Source organism: Tenebrio molitor, chromosome 4 (genome assembly GCF_963966145.1).
Source record: "Tenebrio molitor chromosome 4, icTenMoli1.1, whole genome shotgun sequence".
Classification (NCBI taxonomy): Eukaryota; Metazoa; Arthropoda; class Insecta; order Coleoptera; family Tenebrionidae; genus Tenebrio; species Tenebrio molitor.
Window position 1 is genome coordinate 22069385 of NC_091049.1, and position 21358 is coordinate 22090742.

At 33.5% G+C, this 21358-nt stretch overlaps 2 protein-coding genes and 2 long non-coding RNA genes across 5 annotated transcripts in view; all 4 read right to left on the reverse strand.

Moving 5' to 3' along the window:
• Nucleotides 1-2529: 2529 nt before the first annotated feature.
• Nucleotides 2530-3256, reverse strand: LOC138128737 (uncharacterized). The gene is made up of 2 exons (XR_011158888.1): nucleotides 3182-3256; nucleotides 2530-3132 (listed from the first exon to the last, which is right to left on the reverse strand). It is a non-coding gene; the product is annotated as an uncharacterized lncRNA (long non-coding RNA).
• Nucleotides 3257-5850: 2594 nt separating this feature from the next.
• Nucleotides 5851-6614, reverse strand: LOC138129407 (cytochrome P450 4C1-like). Its single transcript, XM_069045699.1, has 3 exons — nucleotides 6302-6614; nucleotides 6072-6251; nucleotides 5851-6017 (listed from the first exon to the last, which is right to left on the reverse strand). Exons 1-3 carry the CDS (start codon nucleotides 6612-6614, stop codon nucleotides 5851-5853), a joined length of 660 nt encoding a protein of 219 aa, XP_068901800.1.
• A 128-nt stretch (nucleotides 6615-6742) lies between these two features.
• LOC138128075 (uncharacterized) lies at nucleotides 6743-7234 on the reverse strand. Its single transcript, XR_011158523.1, has 3 exons — nucleotides 7052-7234; nucleotides 6924-6990; nucleotides 6743-6871 (listed from the first exon to the last, which is right to left on the reverse strand). It is a non-coding gene; the product is annotated as an uncharacterized lncRNA (long non-coding RNA).
• A 7885-nt stretch (nucleotides 7235-15119) lies between these two features.
• Nucleotides 15120-21358, reverse strand: part of LOC138127672 (ankyrin repeat domain-containing protein 50-like) — a 34397-nt gene continuing 28158 nt past the window's right edge. For both annotated transcript variants that reach the window (XM_069043728.1, XM_069043727.1), the window contains exons 2-3: nucleotides 17513-21315; nucleotides 15120-17455 (exon numbers count right to left, since the gene is read on the reverse strand). In XM_069043728.1, coding sequence (XP_068899829.1) covers nucleotides 16663-17455; nucleotides 17513-21315 — 4596 coding nt within the window. In that variant the 3' untranslated portion in view covers nucleotides 15120-16662. The remainder of the gene's footprint in view (nucleotides 17456-17512; nucleotides 21316-21358) is intronic.

Below are 21358 nucleotides of genomic sequence, written 5' to 3' on the forward strand. Positions count from 1 at the left end.
TTATACAACATTCACAATTATTTCAAATTCGAAATGTCTATGAAAATCTGACATTTAAGTTGGCAATCAATAATCAATATTGTGATTTAGCATAATAAATTTATTTTAGGTTATAATTGAATTGTACTATAGTATATTATGACACGAGTCTTATAAGAAGCATTTTATCGCACGCACGGTTTTAGAGCACGACGAGCTTGCGAGGAGTGCCCTAAAGGAGTAAGTGCGATAAAATGCCTTATAAACTAGATGTCATACAATATTTTTTCTACTTTGCCACTTTTTCAATGAAAAAAATAATTTAAAATTTAAAACCCTTAAAGTTGAAGGATTCCACCCAAGGTCACGTCTGCGGTCTGCCGCGACACCACAGTATCCGTCAAAATTAAAAAAATAAATTTCACTATTTTTAGTATTATTATTATATCACGCCTTTTCCTATTACGATACGCAACACAGTATCATCAGTACGAACGCAAAGTAGAAAAAATCAATTACGGAATTGACAACAAGACGAATATTTAATAACGAAAGGTCATATGACGAGACCTGACGCCAAACTAACAAAAAAATATCTTGGCCTACTGCGTGTTTAAATCAATCGTGAACAGCTATTTTTTTAATACAATTGCTCCTACTCGTACTTCATATTAGCTGTGATAAGTGTCATACGTAGACAGGCAACTATGTAAATACGGAAGCTTTGTGCGGGTGCCGGGTGGCATCGGAGAACAACTAATTGAAAGCCGTCAAAGGGTCTGCAAATTGTTTTCTCGGTGTTGCATTTTTAAGGATATTTATGTGACTGAAGGCCAGACTAATAAACCGATGGGACACCAGATGAAGATGTTGGTACCGACTGTTTCATTGTAATTTTACCTTAAAAATGTTTTGCCATAAGGGTCATTTTTGTCTCATTCATAATTCTTGTCAAATCAGGTAGAAACTCCGAACTCACAGTCCTTTCCTCAATTACAGGGATCGTTCTTAGTAAATTCAGATTTAATTGTAATACTTTGGGAAATACACCTACACAATGCCTCTCCCTGTATGTGGTGAATATTATAGTTTTATTAGATCGGCCTTCAGAGTCAGCTAAATATCCTATATCTTGAAAGTGTGCAGCACAACTGCTGCACTGCTAAACATTGGATAAAAGTGTCATACTCGGCTTTGTTTGGGTCGGTGTTGTTTACAACAATTTGGAGCCTTAAAGGGTGCAATTTTTTGAAGCTGCCAGGTGTTCGGTTTTGCCTTGAAATTTTCTACCTAACTCGAACCCGACCGGCCGCAGTCCCGTAGCGAAAACTTTTCTAAGAATATAATTTTAAAACATAACGGTAAAAATGACTTTCGTATTTGGTTTCTTAAATGATAGGTAATTGTATAAATTTGGCACAATCCTCCTTATTGACCAACCGTACTCAGCTTTAGCATTATTTCCAAATTAACCAAATTGTTAATGCGGACCATGTTCGATTTGATTGTTTTGGATTTTTTTTTTTAATTTACATAGAGTGCATTTAAAACCGTCACTTTTCTTAAATTTTTATTTCGAGAGTAAGGATGTTTTCTGAATGCAATTAAAACTTTAATTATCGGAATCTCGACATTGTTGACATTGTCGACATTGTTGACAGCTCCTAATTTGTCGACATCTAGCTAATTGTCGACGCGTCGACAATGACATAGTCGACACAAATTGTCGACACCGCCCATCCCTGAACATAGGTACTTGAATCGTTTATGACAAATCTCAAATCTGACAAATCTGTACAAAATTGTGGAAGAACTGTGTAATAAGAGTATCGTCTTAATTGTGGTTAAACAGCCAAAATAATGTATTGAATACATTTATTAACATTTTACATATTCGTACTTTCAACTCTAACTGAGAATATCTACTAACTATTGAAAGGTAACTGGAAACAAGACTAGAAAAATTATTTTATAACAAATGTTCTGTGTATGCCTTCTGTTGGCATTTATGCACATTTGAGTACGCCGTGCCGATACCAATTTTCATAAACAGAATTCAGCATTTCTGGGTTTTTACAAATCTGGCTCGCGGCGTCTGTTACGCGTTTCTGGAGTTGGCGTTTTGTAACGGGTGACTATTAAAATTTTCACTTGGAGTTGGCTTTGAACGAGTTTTTATTTTTCTGTTACTTTAGACACACGCAAGAACGAACGACAAATGTCAGTCAGTACAATTGAAACATAACCAAATTAAGAGAAGAAATATTTATTGAAATGTCAAACTTGTCAGTGTCTAAGGTGCAACGGAAAACAAAGAATGATCCATAGCCAACCCTAAGTGAAAATTTTAATAGTCACCCGTTATTTATTTCAACTTCATATTGCCACGGTACAATCTGGCCAAAAGGGCATAATTTGGCTAGCTCGTTTGGTGGTGGTTAGGGCGCCACCCGCGGTAGAGCTGGGTTCGATGAGGTACCTCCGCAGGTAGGGACTCAAACTAGGCCAGATGATGTTAATTACTATAAAGTTAAAATATAAACAACGTAGTTGGAGAGGGGGGTCCTCGAACTTGGATTTATTAGTGAATTAGTTGTTACTAAGCGTTAAATTACTGATATGCACAATTAATGATTATAGATTAAACGCGGAGGTTGATAGCTATCAAGGCTCTTACAGAATTATTAGTATGTATAACGAAATGATTAGTCAGTAAAATATGAAAGGCTACGGTAAGGTTGCTCTGAAGGAGCGGTTGGAAAAAGGGTAGTGACAAAGTTGAAATTATGGGAATTGTTTGGTCATTTGCTTGCCGTTCCTCCTAGTGCAGGTGAACTTAGCTCCTCGGTTATAGCGATTGCTGCAAGTCGTGGCGAGATTCGTAAGTCGGCAAGATGATCGAGATTATTGAGATTGTTGGAATTTGTTGGAATTGTCGAGATAGTCGGGATAGTCGAGATTTGTTGGACTGAGGTTGTTAGGGCTGAGGTTGTTGGGATATTCTACAAAATAAAAAAATCTGCTGTAAAGAGGCGATATCTAACATCATCCGCATATACCTCTTGGCAGAGAAAATACCCAACGGATAGTTATCGACTGGAAAACCAGAATATTCGCTCTATTGTGCCCAAGACTGCTGATGATGGTCAATGCCTAAAAGAGTATCGTGAGGGCGCGGTGATTTTATGCGAGAGACACATACCTCTAATGCCTATATCCGTAAGATCCTCCAAATGGAGCTGCAGGGTACAAGGCGCGGTAATTCTAAACAGACGGTAAATAACCACTTCAGATACGGCACAGGTTAGCGTCTCTGTTTTCTGACAGGCAAGATTTTTTTTAGAATAACAAATTAAAAAAAAGAAAGGTCCGTTGCTAACCATGGATTTCTTGATGTGCAAAAACCAAACGATAAAAAAAAAATAGTGACAATGTTGCAAAAACCAAACGATAGAAAAAAAAATAGTGACAATATTCCAAATCGTTCGTGTGGCTCCAAAAATTAAAATCCAGAGGGGTTAAATGGAGGATCGGGAACACCATCGTATTGGAATCAGTCAGTACCAGCCTCACATAATTAGAGATGTAGCTCCACAAAAGTACAACGGGACGGAAGGACTCCTTCAGGATAACGCTCGCCATATAGTCGCCTTGCGGCTCTTGAATTACCACGTGCTTTGCCATAGAGTAAATGCAAATTGGCGTATTCTTGTTTTGTGAATTTCATAACTTTTTGAAGGATTCGCAAATTTAAAATTAAAATTGACAAATGTCATAGGTGTTACAGGTACCGTTGCTAAAGAAGTTGCAGCCAAGCAACCAGAATTACCTTTTTAAAACCGATTAACTTATTAGCGTACAGCAAATTTTGATCAAATTTTCAATAATTTTTATCTCGAAAACGAAAAGACTTTTATTAGAAACATTTTTAGTGTATGAGTTCTATTCATCATCATCTATTACTGGATTTCTTCTGGCAGGTTATATCGGGACCACCCTGTATTTGTAACTCACGTCAAGTCTTTTCCAAATATTTTGTGCAGAATATCCAGATTTTATAACCTTCATCTTTAAGTTCCTTCATTGTATTGATCACACTATTCAACTCATCTAATCCGTCAAAGAGAAATAAAATTTCTCTACTTTTTGCAAAATATTGTAGAATTGCTTGATCGATTTTGTTGTTGCAGCCAAATAAATACTCCAAAACATTGTAGTAGATGACGACTTTTTGAAAAACTAGCGACTTGTTTGTCGAGAATAAGCAACTCTTCTGCTATAATTTTATTATCCATCCACGCAAGTTTATTGTTGTCAGTCAGTTTTAAATGAAAGATGGAATTTCATTGTTTGTTAAATTTTTTATCGAATAAAATAACAAATGATTTGGTGTAGTCTCGAGGATTTTGTTGGAAATCTAAAATCTTCAAATTTGGAAATTCACTTTTCAATGTTTTCTTGAATATTTTAGATTTTCCATTGCATTGTACAAGTACAATTTTTGTTCATACATTTCTGGCAGACATTTGTTACTAAATTCTTCTTTCAACAATATGCGTGGTAGGTATGTAATATCCTGATATTTTTTCAGTTGCTTGTCCAACTGAGAGATCATCTTGTAACATTCGAAACAGTTAATTTGGGGTTATAAATTCATCTAAATGTATGACAAATCTATTTCCGAGTGTTGCAAGAGTTTCAGCTTTTCGTCCTTGAAGAGATATTTTACAGGAGGTCATCATATTGTGGTAAAGCTGTTGACTTGATTTTAGATCAAATTGCCAAAACTACTCCACTATTCTAAATTTTTGTTAACAATTCTTTCTCCTATAAAGACGAATTTTAATTTGACATTTTCTGCAGATTTACATAAGTTAATTATGCGGTAGATCATCTCGGCACAATTTTTGGTAATAGCTACAAACAACAAATTTTCCTTGAGATAGCATAACAGTTCTTTCTGTTGTTCATCTTATGTCTTGACTCCTACTTTGCAGCAGTTTATTCTTTCTGGCCCAGTCTTCAACCAAATTTCTCTGTCTGTTTGAATAACACCATTTATCTCTAACAAAATCTTGATCGATATCTTGGAGCAGTGTTACGTCAAACTGTTGAATTGTCTTTTCAAGATGTTGAATTTATTCATCTCGTTCTTCTCACAGAGGAGCCCTGATTATATGATTAGATAAAAGTAAACTGGTGAGTTTTAAAATGGCTTCGCCTCTTAGAATTATAGAATTTATAAAATGAAATACTAATAATGCAAAAGGTGTATGAAAATCATCCATTTAATTATTATATAAAATTAAAGAGAAAATCGTACGACACTCATTAATGACCAATAGAAAAATTAGTTCACGAGCCATAACCATGACAACAAAAAAAATTCTTGGAAATTTTTTGTAGGTAGACCAACCTAACTGTGATTAATAAGTGGAAATTTTTTGCTGTCAAAGATGTTTATTAAATTATACAATTATTATTCAACATACAGATAAAAAAATTAAAACAAATCACTTAAAATTAAATATACAATTATTGTAATGAACATTCCCTCTGGAAAATACATCAGAACTACTTGAAGTTGTATTAGAATTAAGAACAACACGTGATTCAGATTACTTTTTTTTAGGATTTGTGTCGTTACGATTTTCTTACCGAATATGCCCTCGTGCATTGATTAATATCCGGAAATTTTTTTGAATGCATTTCTAAAACGTATTAATTAGCCCGAGTGGAACACGAGGGCTAATTACGTTTTGGAAATGCATGAGAATAATCAATGCACTAGGGATATTATAAGTGAAAATTTACAATCGATAATATGATTTTTAACTTAAAAATATTGTTAATAAAAACATTTTCAAATTATTATTTTCTAGGTTTAAGAGTTACTCCGTAGCCATCCTTACTAGCAATTACTATGTTGATACGAAGTTTAATACTTTCAACAGATTTGTGCTGAGTTGAAATAATTCGGAAATTTCTTATAATGTTTGATAAAGAAACTTTCATTGACATCATGGCAAATGACAGCCCTGAAAAAATGAAAAAATGTAAAACATGAAAAATTTTAATGGAAAATGTTTTACCAATACAATTTCTCGGAGGAATGCTAAAGGGCATATAACAATAACGAGGTCTTTTTTCAATTTCCTCTGGCAGAAATCTGTCAGGATCAAATTTTAGTGGATCTGGCCAATGTTTTGGATTCCTATGTATAAAATGTACAGGAATTAATAATTCGCTACCTTGGGGGATGACAATGTCACCTACAACATATTCATTACAGTTCAGTAATTGAAAGCGTTGAAAAACTTACGTATTTTAATATCTTCGTGAACCTGTCTCACGAGAACAGGAGCTATTGGAAATAATCTCATGGTTTCTTTAATAACACGTTCCAAATAGTCCATTCGAGTTAAATCATCCAATGTAGGATCTCTGTCGGTATTTCCAAAGATGTCGCACATCTCTTTGAAAAGTTTTTCTTGAATACCTTGGTGCATGGCTAACATTACAGTGGCAAAACTTAATATGATAGCTGATGTGTCGCTTCCTCCAAAAATCATCGTTTGTATTTCTTCCATCATTTCTTCGTCGGTCCATTTACCCTCTTTTTCAGTAACTTTCATTAAGTTACTTAAATAATTATTATTATTGCAACTATCGGCAACTATATTGTTATTAGACATTTTTTTTCTTTCAAGAATCTAAAAGTAATTCATTGAACAAATAAATTATTAAAACGTCTTTTGTACTTGCCTTTCTGACGTAAGCATAAATCATTCCACAAAGCTGCTTCGATCTTTTCTCATATCCAAACAACCTCCACACAAGATTAATTTGTAATATTGGATTAAAGCAACGGTTCGCTGCGTGAGACATGACTCTAAAATAATTAAGTTAAAACTCTGTGGACAATTATGGTTAATTTTGTTTACTCAGTAATCCACGACAAATATTCGTTTTGATGATTGAGATCGGCCGAATCTACCCCCATACATGTGTCTACAATAATAACACTTTAGATCAAATTCTCTTCTAATATAATTGCACAATGCTAACTAACCACAAACAATTTTAAATGTAGATTCGTAATATCGTTGAAAAATGTTTGTTTCACAATTAATGTAGTTCTTTTTCAGGTTAACAATTAATTCATTTGAACGTCCCACAAAGATGTCAAAATATGAATTCAAAATGGTTTTTTTAAATGTTTGATTAATTATTTTTCTATGAGTTCTCCATGTTGAAACTGAAACAGAATTAACATTTTGACAAAAATATTAAAGTATACATAATACTGGTATATACCTGTACAATGAGAGCCAAAAGTATGAAATAAATTCATTAAAAATTAAACATTTTTTTCAAAAAAATCTTTGAACGGATTAATTTTAATTTTTAAAAAGTACCAGATAAAATTCCAAGCAGTCATTTATTTTGGAGTGATGACTGGACATTATTGTCCAGGAGGAATTTGCTGTCAACAAGCTGGGGGATGGCAATTCGGAACATTTAATTCTTAGTTACACAGTTTTTGAGTTTTTTTTTCACATAACGAGTGTATTATGAAAAACCTTTGGTGCTATACCTTCCTTATTTTTTATTCGATTTTAACAAGTGATACGTCAAACAAAATCGTTTTAGAAACACTATAGCCCGACATGCTATAATTTTTTTTCACATTATATTTTTTGACAGACCGCAGCTAACTTTGTTTTTTTAAGTTGCACTGTTTTATTTTTATTCTGATAGATGTTTATCTTCTGAATACACAAACATTAAAATCAAAAATTTGTTTTTAATAAAAAAAAAAAAAATAGAATTTCCAAAAATTAAGTGACCATAACTTTATTATAGCAAATGTTTGTATTTGTTCACATACTGCTACGATTCTTTTTACTAAATCATTTCTGTTATCGGCCGGAGACATTGTCTTGAATGTCCATAGCTGTCTTAGTCACTTTGCAAAATTAGAATGCACTTTTATTACTGATTTTGTTTCTATACATTTTCATATTGAAAATAAAAATCGTTAATAGTGCTATTTGAAAAAAAAAGTTGACTATCATTTGTCAAAAACAGAACTCCAGAACAAATATTGAATCAATTCAAATTGTAGCCCATTTAAAACGAATTTGTTTGACATATCATTTATTAAAATCGGATAAAAAATAAGGAAGTTATAGCACCAAAGGTTTTTCATAATACTCCCGGTATAATACAATAAGTGGTCTAATTTTTTCCGACAAAATTTGTCATTTAAGACATGAGTAGCTTTTGCAACGAAAATTACACGAGTCGACGAAGGAGACGAGTGTAATTTTCCAAAAGCAAAAGCTACTCATGTCTTAAATGGCAAATTTTGAAGAAAAAATTAGACCACAAATTGTATTCGACTTGACAATCCACCGAGTTGACCTAATAAATGTGACGTTTCATTTTGACATAAATTTTTTCACTTATAATTACACGAGAACTTTTTTGGCACTCGTGGGCCTTTAAAACGCGTGCCAAAAAAGGCCCAATTTACACACAAACTCGTCAAATAAACTACTATTTTGGTTCGACACTGTCAGAATTTGAGAATTTCCTCCTGTGTGAAAGGATTTTGATAAATGTCACGACTTGTCAAAACGAAACGTCAAGCTAATTTTAAAGATTTTAAGCGATTTGGAACCTTTAAGGGGCTCGTCGAACAAAAAAACGTTGTACTCAACTCGTTCGTGTGTAAATTGGGCCGTTTTTGGCACTCGTGGGCCCTTAATACGCTCGTTTCACTCGCGTTTTAAAATGGTCAACTTGTGTCAAAATAGGCCCAATTTACGCACGAACTCATTTAATGTGACATCTAGATTTTTCATTAAAGAATTAAATGATACTAAAAAAATTACATTTAAGTACTCATTTTCAAATTCTTTTACAGTAACTACTAATTATGTTACTCTTAAATTACGTACTTGGTGCAGTCAGTAATCCATTACCAAACAACTGGCCAAGTAAATTGTACAACGACCCTTTAGCAAGACAATGCTTCATAGCATATTCTACAACGTCTAAATCGGAAACTACAATGAATAAATAAGGACCCAGCCAGACTTTTCCAATTGGTCCACATTTCTCCGCCAATTCCATTGTTTTAGTATAAAATGCTTAAAAGAAAAGTTACTTAAGTATTTACTTTCTAATACTCTCACATTGATTTACCATCTGGACCTTTGACGATATGATGAATGCTTCCCAAAAATGGTAAAGCAAAAGGTCCCTTCAACTTTGCAGCATGATAGTACAATTTTCTTCTTTTCCAACAATAATTTATAACAAACAACACTAACACAACTGATGATAAATGAAACAGAACACTACTGACGTTCAAATTATTTTCCTTCATGACGATATTCATTTATTTAAATCAAAGTTCAGAATCTGTTTTACAACTGCTGTCACTATGAAATGAAATATGTTTTGAGAAGAAACCCAATTTATGTATTCGTAAAAAGAACAAGAATCAAGTATTTTGTTAGAGGACAACAGCGTCCTTGATTCGGAGAGTTTTGCGGTGTAAACATGCCAAGGAGAAGTATTAGAAATAATAATAATAAAAATTACTCTAGACGTTAATAATTGATACACAGGGTGGACCAAGGAAAGGAATCCACCTGTTTTATTTTGAAAACTACAGATTTCGGGGAAAAATTTTGAAATATGTTAATTTTGACGATGATAGGAACACATATAGGCTGTGCCAAACCCAAATAACCACCACCTGTTGAATTAAGTTGGTGAAAACAAAATTACACTAAGTGTATAATGGCAATTTTGATATTACTAAAATGCTAGACCAATCAAATTTAAGTACACAACGTTGCCGGTTGATTTTCTGGGTAGAATGCAGTGTTGGTGGTTATTTGGTTTTGGCAAAGACTATACAGGGTGTTAGGGAACGGTCTCCCAAAAATTTCAGGGTGAGTTTATCAGAGAAAATGTGGTCGAAAATCTTTATACCGTTTTTGGATAAATTGAACCGTTTTCTGAAAATAGAATTGTTCCCTTCTGTTTTGGGACTGCTGAAATATTGCTTTGTTCACGAAAAATGTTTAGATTTAAAAATGATTGCGTGGTAACGATTCGAAATTGACTACTGTCAAAATCTACACTTTGACTTGATCTAATTTTTATCGGTCGCTTGCAAAAATCACAGTCGTTTACAGTGCCAAAATATTCTATCGAGGAGTATGCAGATATGCATTTTGTGTGTGAGGAATGTAACGGAAATGCCAATGCTGTTGTCCTAAGGAATGCTAATGCTTGAATTAGAGCAAAGGGAGGATATTTTGAACATTTATTATGAATTTTTTCAATACAAATAAATAAAGTTACACAGAAATTAATGAATCTTATTAGTTGGTGGTCGGTGCTCGATTTCAAATCCCTTTAGAGGTTGATGGAGATATGGTACCACAAATAAAGCTGCAGAAATAATATCACTTCTTTGCAACAATAAAAGGAGACTCACCTCAAGTTTGTAGTGAATGCAGATAATTATCTTGAATGTTGTATTGATTTTGGCAATAAAAAATGCAGTCTGGTAGTTTTTGATGAGATATTATCCAAGGGAAATATGTAAAACCGAAACGTCATTGTGACAGTAGGTACTCAATAAAATCTGACAAAGGCATTGTTGTTTTTGGTTGCTAAGCAATTAACGTTCATTACAAAACGTTAATTATTTATTTAATTATCACAACAATAAAATGGTGTTAAAGCTCCCAAACAGTGGGGCACCATTTTAAATTTTTATTTTTGAGAAAACTATTCATGTTAGGAAAAAATTGTATTAAGGTTTTCGACAACATTTTTCCGCACAAATTCACCCTGAAATTCTTGGGAGACCATTCCCTAACACCCTGTAGATAATAGTGACAAACCCAGTGGCGCAATGTCATCTTCCCATCAGCCTTACCATCCTCTTTCATTTTAAAGCATTTTAAATTCTCTTTACAATAGTATCATCATTTTATTGATGTTTATGTAGCATCAGAGAATAGAATGCTGATGATTGAAATGTAAATGGTTTTCATCTTTTTCTAATATTTACTGTAAGTACAGCAAATTGTTAGATGTGCATCTGAACAAGGATTTTCTTATTGTATGTAGGCAAATGCTTCATTTTGAAAATTTAATAATGTTACCTACACAGGGGGAGATTCACGAAACTTTGCAAATTTGCAAATCGTTAACGAAACGGCAAATACAATACTTCAACAATATCGGTTGTCATGGTTTTGAATTTGCAACGCCTTATCGAGCCTTACCGAGTTTCGTGAATAACCCCCTCAGTAAATAAATTGTGGTACTGTTTTATTTATAGACAATTTAAATATGTAGTTCTAAAATGATGTATCAGTTTACCATTGTTCCCTGAGTAATTCTTCTAATAATATGTAGTGAGTAAATCCCAAAATGTTTGGTATTGTTGTAAAGACAATATAAATCGCTTTAAAATGATATGTCATTCAACACCTGTTCGCTATAATAGTTCGCCAGAGAGTGTCCACTTTGCCAAAAGGGAGAAGTTGCACTGCTGAGTTTGTCACTGTCATGTGTGCCTTAGGATATTAAAATGGATCTATTTCGACATTTGTAACGTAAATCTGTTGTTGTGAATAATTTACGTTGGGCCACTAGGTATAATGATTTGAGAAGATTCCTAAAATAAAAGTTTAAAGTAAAATTAAAAATTAAATAATTATTCCAGTTTCTTGGATATTTAATTTTTTTATTATCTACATAATTATGTCCTACATCCTCCTACTAGTAAACATAATTGTGGTAAATTGTGGTAAATACGAAAGGAATCCTTTTTGGATATTTTATGAAGAAATTTAATGATCCTTTGCAGATATTGTGCAGCATCTTCGCCATTTCGGGCGTTTCGAAATAAGTGTGTTCTTGGCCAACGTGAAGATTGCATTTTAGTTTCAGAAGAAAAAATTCGTGTCGGTTATCGATTATTTTCTTTTTTTAAACCAAGTTTTGCTCGAACTACTCGAGGAAATTTCTCTAGCAATTCGAGAAGAAATGTGGTACCTTCACGATGGTGCACCGCGTCATTATACTCGGCAGAGCAGGGCATGGAATAACATCTCTTATCCAAATCTTTGATCGTGATGGTCCAATTAAAAATCAAACATGACCTCCAATGATTTGAAGAAATGGAGAAGAGCCCGTTTACCTGCGTTAATAAGGATAACAAAATTAATATGTCCGAGAGGAGTTCCGGGTCTTTAAGGGATTAACTTCTCTTTTCTTTCTTTTCAATTTAACCAGACTGACCCACAGCAACGCGTGGCCGTGGCTACAGCTAGTATCTTTTATAATTTGATAGATGTTTTATAAATATCTGTGTCATATATCTCTTTGATGAGATGATTTTAAATTACCAACAGATTTTTTAATCCATTTTCATGTCAAATGATTTTTTTTTGCAAAAATAAATCTCTACTCGATAATTTTAGATTTATTATTCGTAATTTAATTTTTTTATATATTCCAAAAAATTAGTTTAAAAATATTGGACATAACTATTTTCGCTTTTACTATTTACTTTTATTTGAATTATTTACAAATTGCTGTTGTTATTAATTAACTAAAATGTAGACGCTAGCGACAAGTTTTTTTCATCATAAATACAAGGTATTTCTCGAGATAATGAGCCCGACGGATTTAAAATGCAACCCACAATATACAATATATTTCCAAAAAAAGCCGGATATTTTAATTTCAGTAGCCAGCTTTTTTCGAAAATGTAATGTGGGTAATGTGGGTAATGTGGGCTCGTGAAACACCTTGTGTATTTATTATTGAAACATCTGACTTTATTATCTCCATTTAAGTTTGTTGTTGTTTGTTCCTTCAGATGAAGGTCATAATTAGTTAACTTTCAAAAGTTCAGACAAAATTAATTACTTGTTATGTTTTCTGATACCTAAACGAAAAATAATTAATAATTAGTGGTACACACTAAAGGTATTTTTTAAAATTTGGCATCGAAGTTGGCGTTGAAGAGTCGATTGTGAAGGCACCACAATGTAGTGTCACTAATGTCAATTTGTTTGAAATCAATTTGAAATTTGAAAGTTTTGTCAAATAAAGTCCGTTTTTTTATAATCAATTGTCAAAGTGTTGTCAGGTTGGCAGATAATTCAAAACATTGAATTTTATAAATCACGTTTGGAACATTGACTTTTGAAATTGTCACCGAATGTCACATTTGACAATTAAAATTTATATTAAACACGTGTCTCAAACTCACAAACATGCAATATAACCTCAATAATGATCTAGAAGAAATCTAGGGTGAAACTGAGATAGAACTGGACCAAATGTCAAAGATTTTTAATATACAGGTTGGTGTTTTTCCATATTTTGACACTGACAATTGATTATAAAAAAAAACGGACTATATGTAAAATGGTTTTCCCACAGAAAATGTTCTTAATCAAATCATATTTTTGTAACGCGCACCACACTGACTGTGAGTGGCAATTTTCAAGTTCCCGATGCCGTGTTAACTTCTTATAACACTTTTCGTCATAATTTTACGAAATGTGTTCAAGTCTTTAGCGCAACTGGATCAGTTGATCGGAGAAAAATTAGTGGTCGTCCTACAAAGCGAAAGAGGAAGCAGTTGCGAACGTGAGACAAGTTATGGAAGAAGTCCCACGAATTTCTGTCCATCCGCTCCCACAATAAGTACAGTCGGGAGCATTAAATCTTGGTCGTCAAAGTCATTTTTAAATTTATTAATTTTTGTGTTATATGTCTGTGTTACGAGTATATTATGTGAATTTGGAACAACTATATCTAAAAGATATGCTGTTATGCTTAATATGAATGCCACTTAAAACTGTTCGATCAAAATATAATTTGTAATTGTCATTTTCCAAACAACTTTCTGGTTTATAACTATAATGTGGTTGTGTCTTCTTTAATAAATTGAATTAAACAGCTAAATTCATGTGTATAATTTTAGCGAATATATCATGACGTTTCTTATATTCGCTTTGAGCCAAAACGGTGCAAGAAGAAATGATGTGTTCAATTGTTTCCCCTTTTGTTCCGCAAATCCTACATTTATCGATTGCAAACGGCATATGTGTTTTTTATAATTTCTTGTATTTATAACACGATCTTGTATTGCAAATATAAAACCCTCCGTCTCAGGGTGAATATTTGATTTCTTAATGAGAAGCCTGAATATTAATTTCTGGCTGTTCCAGTTCTTTAAAGTATCTCCCATGTAAAGACTTCTGTTTTATATTTGCTATAGTGTCAGGGATATTTGGCTCAACAATATCTGAAATTATATTATCACTTAAATTTAAAGGTGTGTATCCTTTATCGGCTGAAACCAAAGCATTAAAAAAGGTGTTATCACGAGCTATTGAGGAAATAATTTTTTAGTGAAACAATTTGATTGTGTTGCAGTATTTCTAAATTTGAAAAACCCCTACCACCGTTTTCGCGTGGTAAATTAAATCTTTCAATAGCAGATTTAGGGTGATGTTTACTAAATTTGGTAAAAAGGACTCTGGTTTTAATGTTTATATTCTGTAGTAATATTAATATCATCCGAGGAAGCGGGGTTTTTAACATTTTTAAACGAATTCCTTCCATTCTCTTAATTCAAAATGTGGATGAAAGAAGTTAGAGTACTATCTAGTCAAATGACTGATCTTACAAGAAGGTTCAATGCCAGGAAGTCAAACGACCCTTCTCCATTCGTTCCATTCCCAGCAGTCATCTAACATGCTGTAATGCATGTCAGTTTTAACCTAGCAGCACTTTAGTTTTAGATTAAAATAGTTAAGTAGTATAATAACCTAAAAATACTTTAGAAGTGACATTTATGTGTGCATTGATGGCAGGCTAAAATGTTTGCAATCGATAGTACAGAATTAAGAGGAAAAGCTTCAGCTAACAGAAAGCATTTTCACAGAAATTTTCTGTTACATTTTCGGCGATATTAAAATTTAACGCCGTGCATCTCCAGAATGTTTTCATGTTTTCGTTATTCTGACGCATTACATTCAGAACACAAGACTATCTTATCAATAAATCTTTTGCACAACTGACAATTTACCATTTTCGTGTATTTTATTCAGTACAAGACAAGTTTATAAGATATGATAATGTAGGTCTAAAAAAATTCTCATCGAAGTTGCCTTTAGATGTACGTGTATAATGCACGCGAATATAAAATGTGGCAGAGCTAACATAGATGAAGATATTTTTTAGACATATTTTTGTGAAACTATAAAACTGTGCACATTTATTCTGAAATTTACAAAATTAAATAGATTTTGCACAATAACGTATAATTAAAAAAAATCAAAATAAAACAGGAAACAAAAAAATGTAGTTCCAGACAAACCAGAAATCGTGAAAAATATTATTTAAATAGTAAATGGTAATGAGTAAAAATTGATTTAATTTTTATAAATTTAAAACCATTTAAATAATATTAAATGCTTTCCAATTTACCTGAATTCTTTGTTTAGAATAACATATTATTAAAATTGCAAAAGAGAAATATAACAAAAATTATATAAACAGGGCGCTAGACTGTTTCAATCAATTTATCACACTTTAACGAAGCGCACATACTATAAAAATAAGTAAACACGCTGATTAAAAACAAGTATAACATCATTGTAGTAGAATCTAGTCGATTAGTGAAGGGGCATCATCAGGTGGGGATGCCCAGCAAGGCTATTTCGCTCTACCGTTCTGTGGTTCGACCAGATCCATTTAATAGTAAATAAGAGTGGTTGTTATTGGTTGGATATTTGGACCGCGCAAGTTTCCCCCACCAAATGTCCCTTCATTAATCGACTGGATTCTACATTCTAGTGCATCATCTGGCACAAATATTTCCATTTGAAGGAAATAAAACTTAAAATTACAAATTGGAACACGTACATTTCAAGCCCTGTTTGCTGTTTATAAACAATAGTATATTATATTATAAGTGATAGAAATGCATCATTATACAAGAGTGAAAATTTTGACCGACGAGTGCGCTTGCGCACGAGTGGGACACTTCTCACGAGTTTCATAATGGCATTTCGATCACGTGTGATATACGACGTTTCATCTTACAGGTGCAATTATTGCAAAAAATCCAAGAAATGAAGTTTCATTCAAGTAAAATGACAGCTGTCAAATTTAGTCGCTTGTGAGTAATTTATGTCAAGTTAAATGGCAGCTGTCAAATTTACTCACTAGTGAGTACTTTATCTCACTTGTGATTAAAATTTGACTTCTGTCACCGAAAACAATGGTCTAACGTAGCTCAAAAACTCCACCTGTAAGATAAATAACATTAATAATGGTATTACGGGTATATAAAAATTTACGAATATTGGATAAAGCGTTGTATGCCATACGTGGGTTATTAAGTATAACTCACTCGAGGTAATAACCTCCTCGGACAAGCCCTCGTTGGTTACAAATACCACTCGTGGGTAATATCTAAAATAACCCACTTATACCATAAATAACTATTAATGATGTTGATTATATTATAAGAATAATAAAAACTAGTAACTTGAATATAATAATTATTGATTTGAGTACTTATAGTGATCACAAACCTAGTATAAGCAAGAACAACTAAATTGTAAACTGTGAGTGTTTCTGCAAATACTCAACGATTTCTTTGCGCTTATTTTCGGTTGCAACATCCAAAGCAGTCTTTCGGTAATTATCAGTTAAACTTATATTAGCCTTGGCTTCTACTAGTGTTTGAACTACAGTAAAATAATTTTTCTCTGCAGATAAATGCAAAGCTGTTCGCCCTTCGTTATCGACAGCGTCAACCATATCTTTGCACAATTTTACCAAATGACGAACAGTGTCTGTGAATCCATGTCTGGCTGCTTCATGTAAACAGGTTCTTTTGTAAACGTTGACCGCTTCGACGTTTGCATTTTTCCCAATCAAGAGATCGATGACATCGTTGTGTCCTCCGCGAGCAGCGCTGTGTAGAGGCGTAGAGTGATGATTGTTGAGTAAATTTGGGTCAAATCCTGCGTCCAAGAGAACTTCGACCGCTTCTTTTTGACCCTTGTATGCTGCTCGGTGTAAAGGTGTCAAGCCCCATCTATCCTCAATTTTAGTGCTTCCCCTGTTTAAAAGCAGTTTCATCACACTGACGTGGCCAAATTGCGATGCCAAATGCAAGGGAATTCGACCGTCATTATTCTGAGCGTCAGTGTGGGCACCTTGATCTAATAAATATTTAACAAGATGTTCATTTCCGTGATAAGACGCAACGTGTAAGATGGTGTTGTTGCTTTCGTCAGTGATGTTCTCATCTACACTTTCAAACATTTCTTGAATTTGTTCCAAATCAGTAACTCTTGCCAACTCTTGTAATCTCTCTTCGGCGCTTTCCGATGGTTTCCTGACGATTACAAAAAACCATAACAGTTTTACAAAATAAATCAAGTTAATTACCTACCTTAAAATACCAAGTTCGGCATTTTTGAGGTATATTTCAATATTTTCGTGTCGCCTTTCATGTGCTATTTGTAATGCTGTTTTACCATCGTCATCCACAGCGACAACATTGATTCCATTTCGAACCAAGTACTTCACCATAATTTGATGACCTTCATAGGCTGCATAATGCAATGCTGTTCTTTTACTTTTGTCCGTAGCTTGTATATTAGCTTCTCGTTTAACCAAGCATTTGACTACATCAAAATGTCCCATTTGAACGGCGTGTTGCAAAGAAGATTCCTGATTGATGTCCTGACAGTCAATGTCAGCACCATGTTCAACCAAATATTCCACAATATCAGTGTTAGCTCTGTAAGATGCTTTGTGGAGAGGTGTTCTTCCCTCTTCATCGGTGGTATTAACATCAGCTCCTCCTTCAACCAATGTTTTGACGATATTGAAATGCCCCATTTTTACAGCCAACTGAAGAGGTGTGTTTTTTTTGGAGTCTTTTTTGTTCAGATCCAGCTTGGCGTCTAATAAAATTTTTACCAGATCATTGTGGCCCCACAGAGCAGTCTCGTGTAAAGCTGTCCGTCCATCACGACAAGTTCTTGACAAATCAACGTTATTTTTGATTAACAATTCCACAACCTCTTTCTGACCACATTCCGAAGCTAAATTAATAAGAGGTTTGTTGAAATTTTCTAAATTTGACAAACCTTTCAGGTGAATTACATTAGTTAAGAGATTTACGAAACCAAGGGACACGCAGTAGTGACATAAACTATTCAGATCTTCATAATTTCTTAAATAATCCGGTTCAAGTTTATTATATGCTGACAATTCTTCTAAGGAGCGTAGAGACAATGAAGCATCAGCATATTCAAAACAATTGTACTCAAATAATGTGTCCTTCTGCAACGAGTCGATTTTTTCTGTTCGTAATATACATTGTAAAATCTTCTGATGTGTCGTAAAATTCTCGCACTGATTGCTACTAAGATCGACATCTTTCAAAATTGGATATTTTTGTCCGAATGAAGAAGCTAAATGAAGCGGTGTTCTTCCTCCACGATCTGTTTTATTCCAATCGGTAAGAATCAGATTTTCAACTTCAGAGACATCCTGTCGAAGGACCGCCTGATGAAGAGGACAACCTTCTGCCAGTATAACGTTGAAGAAATATCTTATGCGGTAGTACTTTTCGTCGAAAATGAAACTTCTTACGTTTAGTGGCAATTCTCCAAAATTTTCGCTTAGCCAGAGCGCCGCAAAATATTCTGCAAAACTGTGATGGCAAAATACAAACGTGTCGTCTCTGTCGATTTTTAATATCAGTCCTAAGAAATCTCCGTGTTCATTAATCAGCTTTACAAATTCTTCATCAATTTTTACTTTCACATTTTCTAAGTGAATTGGGTCCAAACACGATTTTAACGCAGCAAATTTGCACTCCCTTAAGTAATAATTTCTGAACCCTTCAATGACCACTTTTAAACTTGCCTGCTGTTTGTAACCAGCTTTTTCTAAATTGTGTCGAAATCTGCGTTCAATAAAACGCGAGAACATGTGAGTCACAGTTAGAATATCTTCCAAATTATCAAAATTTTCAGATTCGCTTACAATTTCTGATGCAATGAAGAGAAAGAGAGGAACTTTCAGTATGTCTTTTTCTATTTTATTCTCAAACATTTTGTGAGTTATCATGGCAACTTTTTCTGCACTTACCCCCTTCTCTTGCAAATGTTGGCAAACGTATTTTTTTAAATCTTCTTTTTTCAAGTCTTCAATTTTGTAGATGGAATATATTTGTAAGTCACGTCTTAAAGTTTTTTCTAAATATTTTGTGCAGAAGATCCAGATTTTGTAACCTTCATTTTTAAGTTGTTTGATTGTATTGATGACATTTGAAATGCTATCACTATCCAACTCATCTAATCCGTCAAAGAGAAATAAAATTTGTCTACTTTCTTTAAAACATTCTCGAATTGCTTTATCAATTTTATTGTTGCTGCCAAATAAATATTCCAAAACATTTGTCGTAGATGATGGCTTTTTGAAAAACCAGCTATGTTCTTTCAAAGGAACGATAATCACCCAATAGTCCAAGGGACATTCATTCGCCAAACTTTTCAACATTGTCGATTTGCCAATACCTGGTGTACCGCAAACGACGCTCACTTGTTTGTCGAGAAGAAGCAAATCTTCTGCTTTAATTTTGTTATCTATCCACGCAAGTTTATTGTTGTCAATCAGTTGTAAATGAAAAATGGAATGTAATTGTTGGTTCAATTTTTCATCTGTTAAGATAAGAAATGATTTCGTGTAGTCTCGAGGATTTTGTTGGAAATTACTGAAATCCAAAAACTTCAAATTTCGAAATTCACTTTTCAATGATTCCTTGAAGGTTTTAGATTTTCCATTGCACTGTACAATTACAGTTTTTTGTTCACACACTTCTGGCAGACATTTGTAACTAAATTCTTCTTTCAACAATATGCGTGGTATGTAATATCCCGACAATTTCTCAATTGCTTGTCCAACTAAGAGGTCATCTTGTAACATTCGGAAGAGTTCATTTGGGGTTATAAACTCATCGAAATGTAAATTAAATCTACTTCTGAGTGTTGCAAGAGTTTCAGCTTTCCGTCCTTGAAGAGATATTTTAAAAGAAGTTGTCATTTTTTTGTAAAGCTCTTGATTTGATTTTAGATCTGACAAATTGCCGAAAATCTTCCACTTTTCTAAATTTTTGTTATCAATTCTTTCTCCTATTAAAACGAATTTTATTTTGACGTTTTCTGCAGATTTACACAAGTTGATTATTTGGTAGATCAGTTCTGCACAATTTTTCGTAATGGTTACAAACAACAAATTTTCCTTAAAATAAATTAAGAGTTCTTTCTGCTGTTCATTTAGTCTGCCTTGACCCTTACTTCGTAGCATTTTATTCTTTCTTGCCCAGTCTTCTACCAAATGCTTTTGTCTATTGGGATAACACCAATTATCTCTAACAAAATCCTTATCGATGTCTTGGAGCAGTGTTACGTCAAACTGTTGAATTGCCTCTTCAAGTTGTTGAATTTTTTCATCTCGTTCTTCTCGCAGAGGAGTTCTGATTACATGATTTGATAAAAGTAAACTTGTTAATTTCAAAATTACTTCCTCTTTAGTAATCTTTGCATTTATGTAGTTCCCCATGCGTAGACTTCCAAAAAAATCTATGTAACATGTTGCAATATTTGAATCGGAATGAAAATATTCTCGAAAAATTTGAACAATGGATTCCTCTAGTTCCGAAACGTTTTTCTGTCCAGACAATAGGTAAAACTTTCTATAAAACGCCGCGTGACAATTAGTGTACTCTTGAAATTGGTAAATTTTGTCTGTGTTGAAAATATTGCTTTTGGATGGCGTTGTACATGATTCGGTTTTATAATTTTTGACGGCGCGGAAATTTTGAAATGTTGCGTTGGTAAACAAAATGAATTTGTAATTGGCTTGAATGTCTGATGGCAGTTTTTCGAATTCAGCACAGTAACTGGCAATGTAAAAATTCTTCTTTTCTCTGTTTAATTCGGATCTTGCTTCCAATATATCTCGTCCCGCTTCTCGGTGCTTAAGCTGCATTGCGAATTGTTCTTTGTGACCATCGTTATAGGTTATGCTAACGGTCACATCGTCAAATTTTCGATATGCGCTAGGATTAATATTCAGAACGAAGTTTTTAATTGAAACATCTTGAAGCAGTTTAAGACAGAAATAAGCAGAAACTAATTTTTCGTATTCGTAGCCTGAATTAACGACACCCTGTGTAATCTGGACGAAAACGCAATGACAATATGAATATTAAATAAAATAA

Coding starts and splice junctions, on each gene's coding strand:
- LOC138129407 (XM_069045699.1), bottom strand. CDS start 6,614: ATGAAAGTTACTGAAAAAGAGGGTAAATGGACCGACGAAGAAATGATG. Junction 6,252..6,301: donor TCACGAAGATATTAAAATAC/GTAAGTTTTTCA, acceptor AATATGTTGTAG/GTGACATTGTCATCCCCCAA. Junction 6,018..6,071: donor TCCTCCGAGAAATTGTATTG/GTAAAACATTTT, acceptor TCATTTTTTCAG/GGCTGTCATTTGCCATGATG.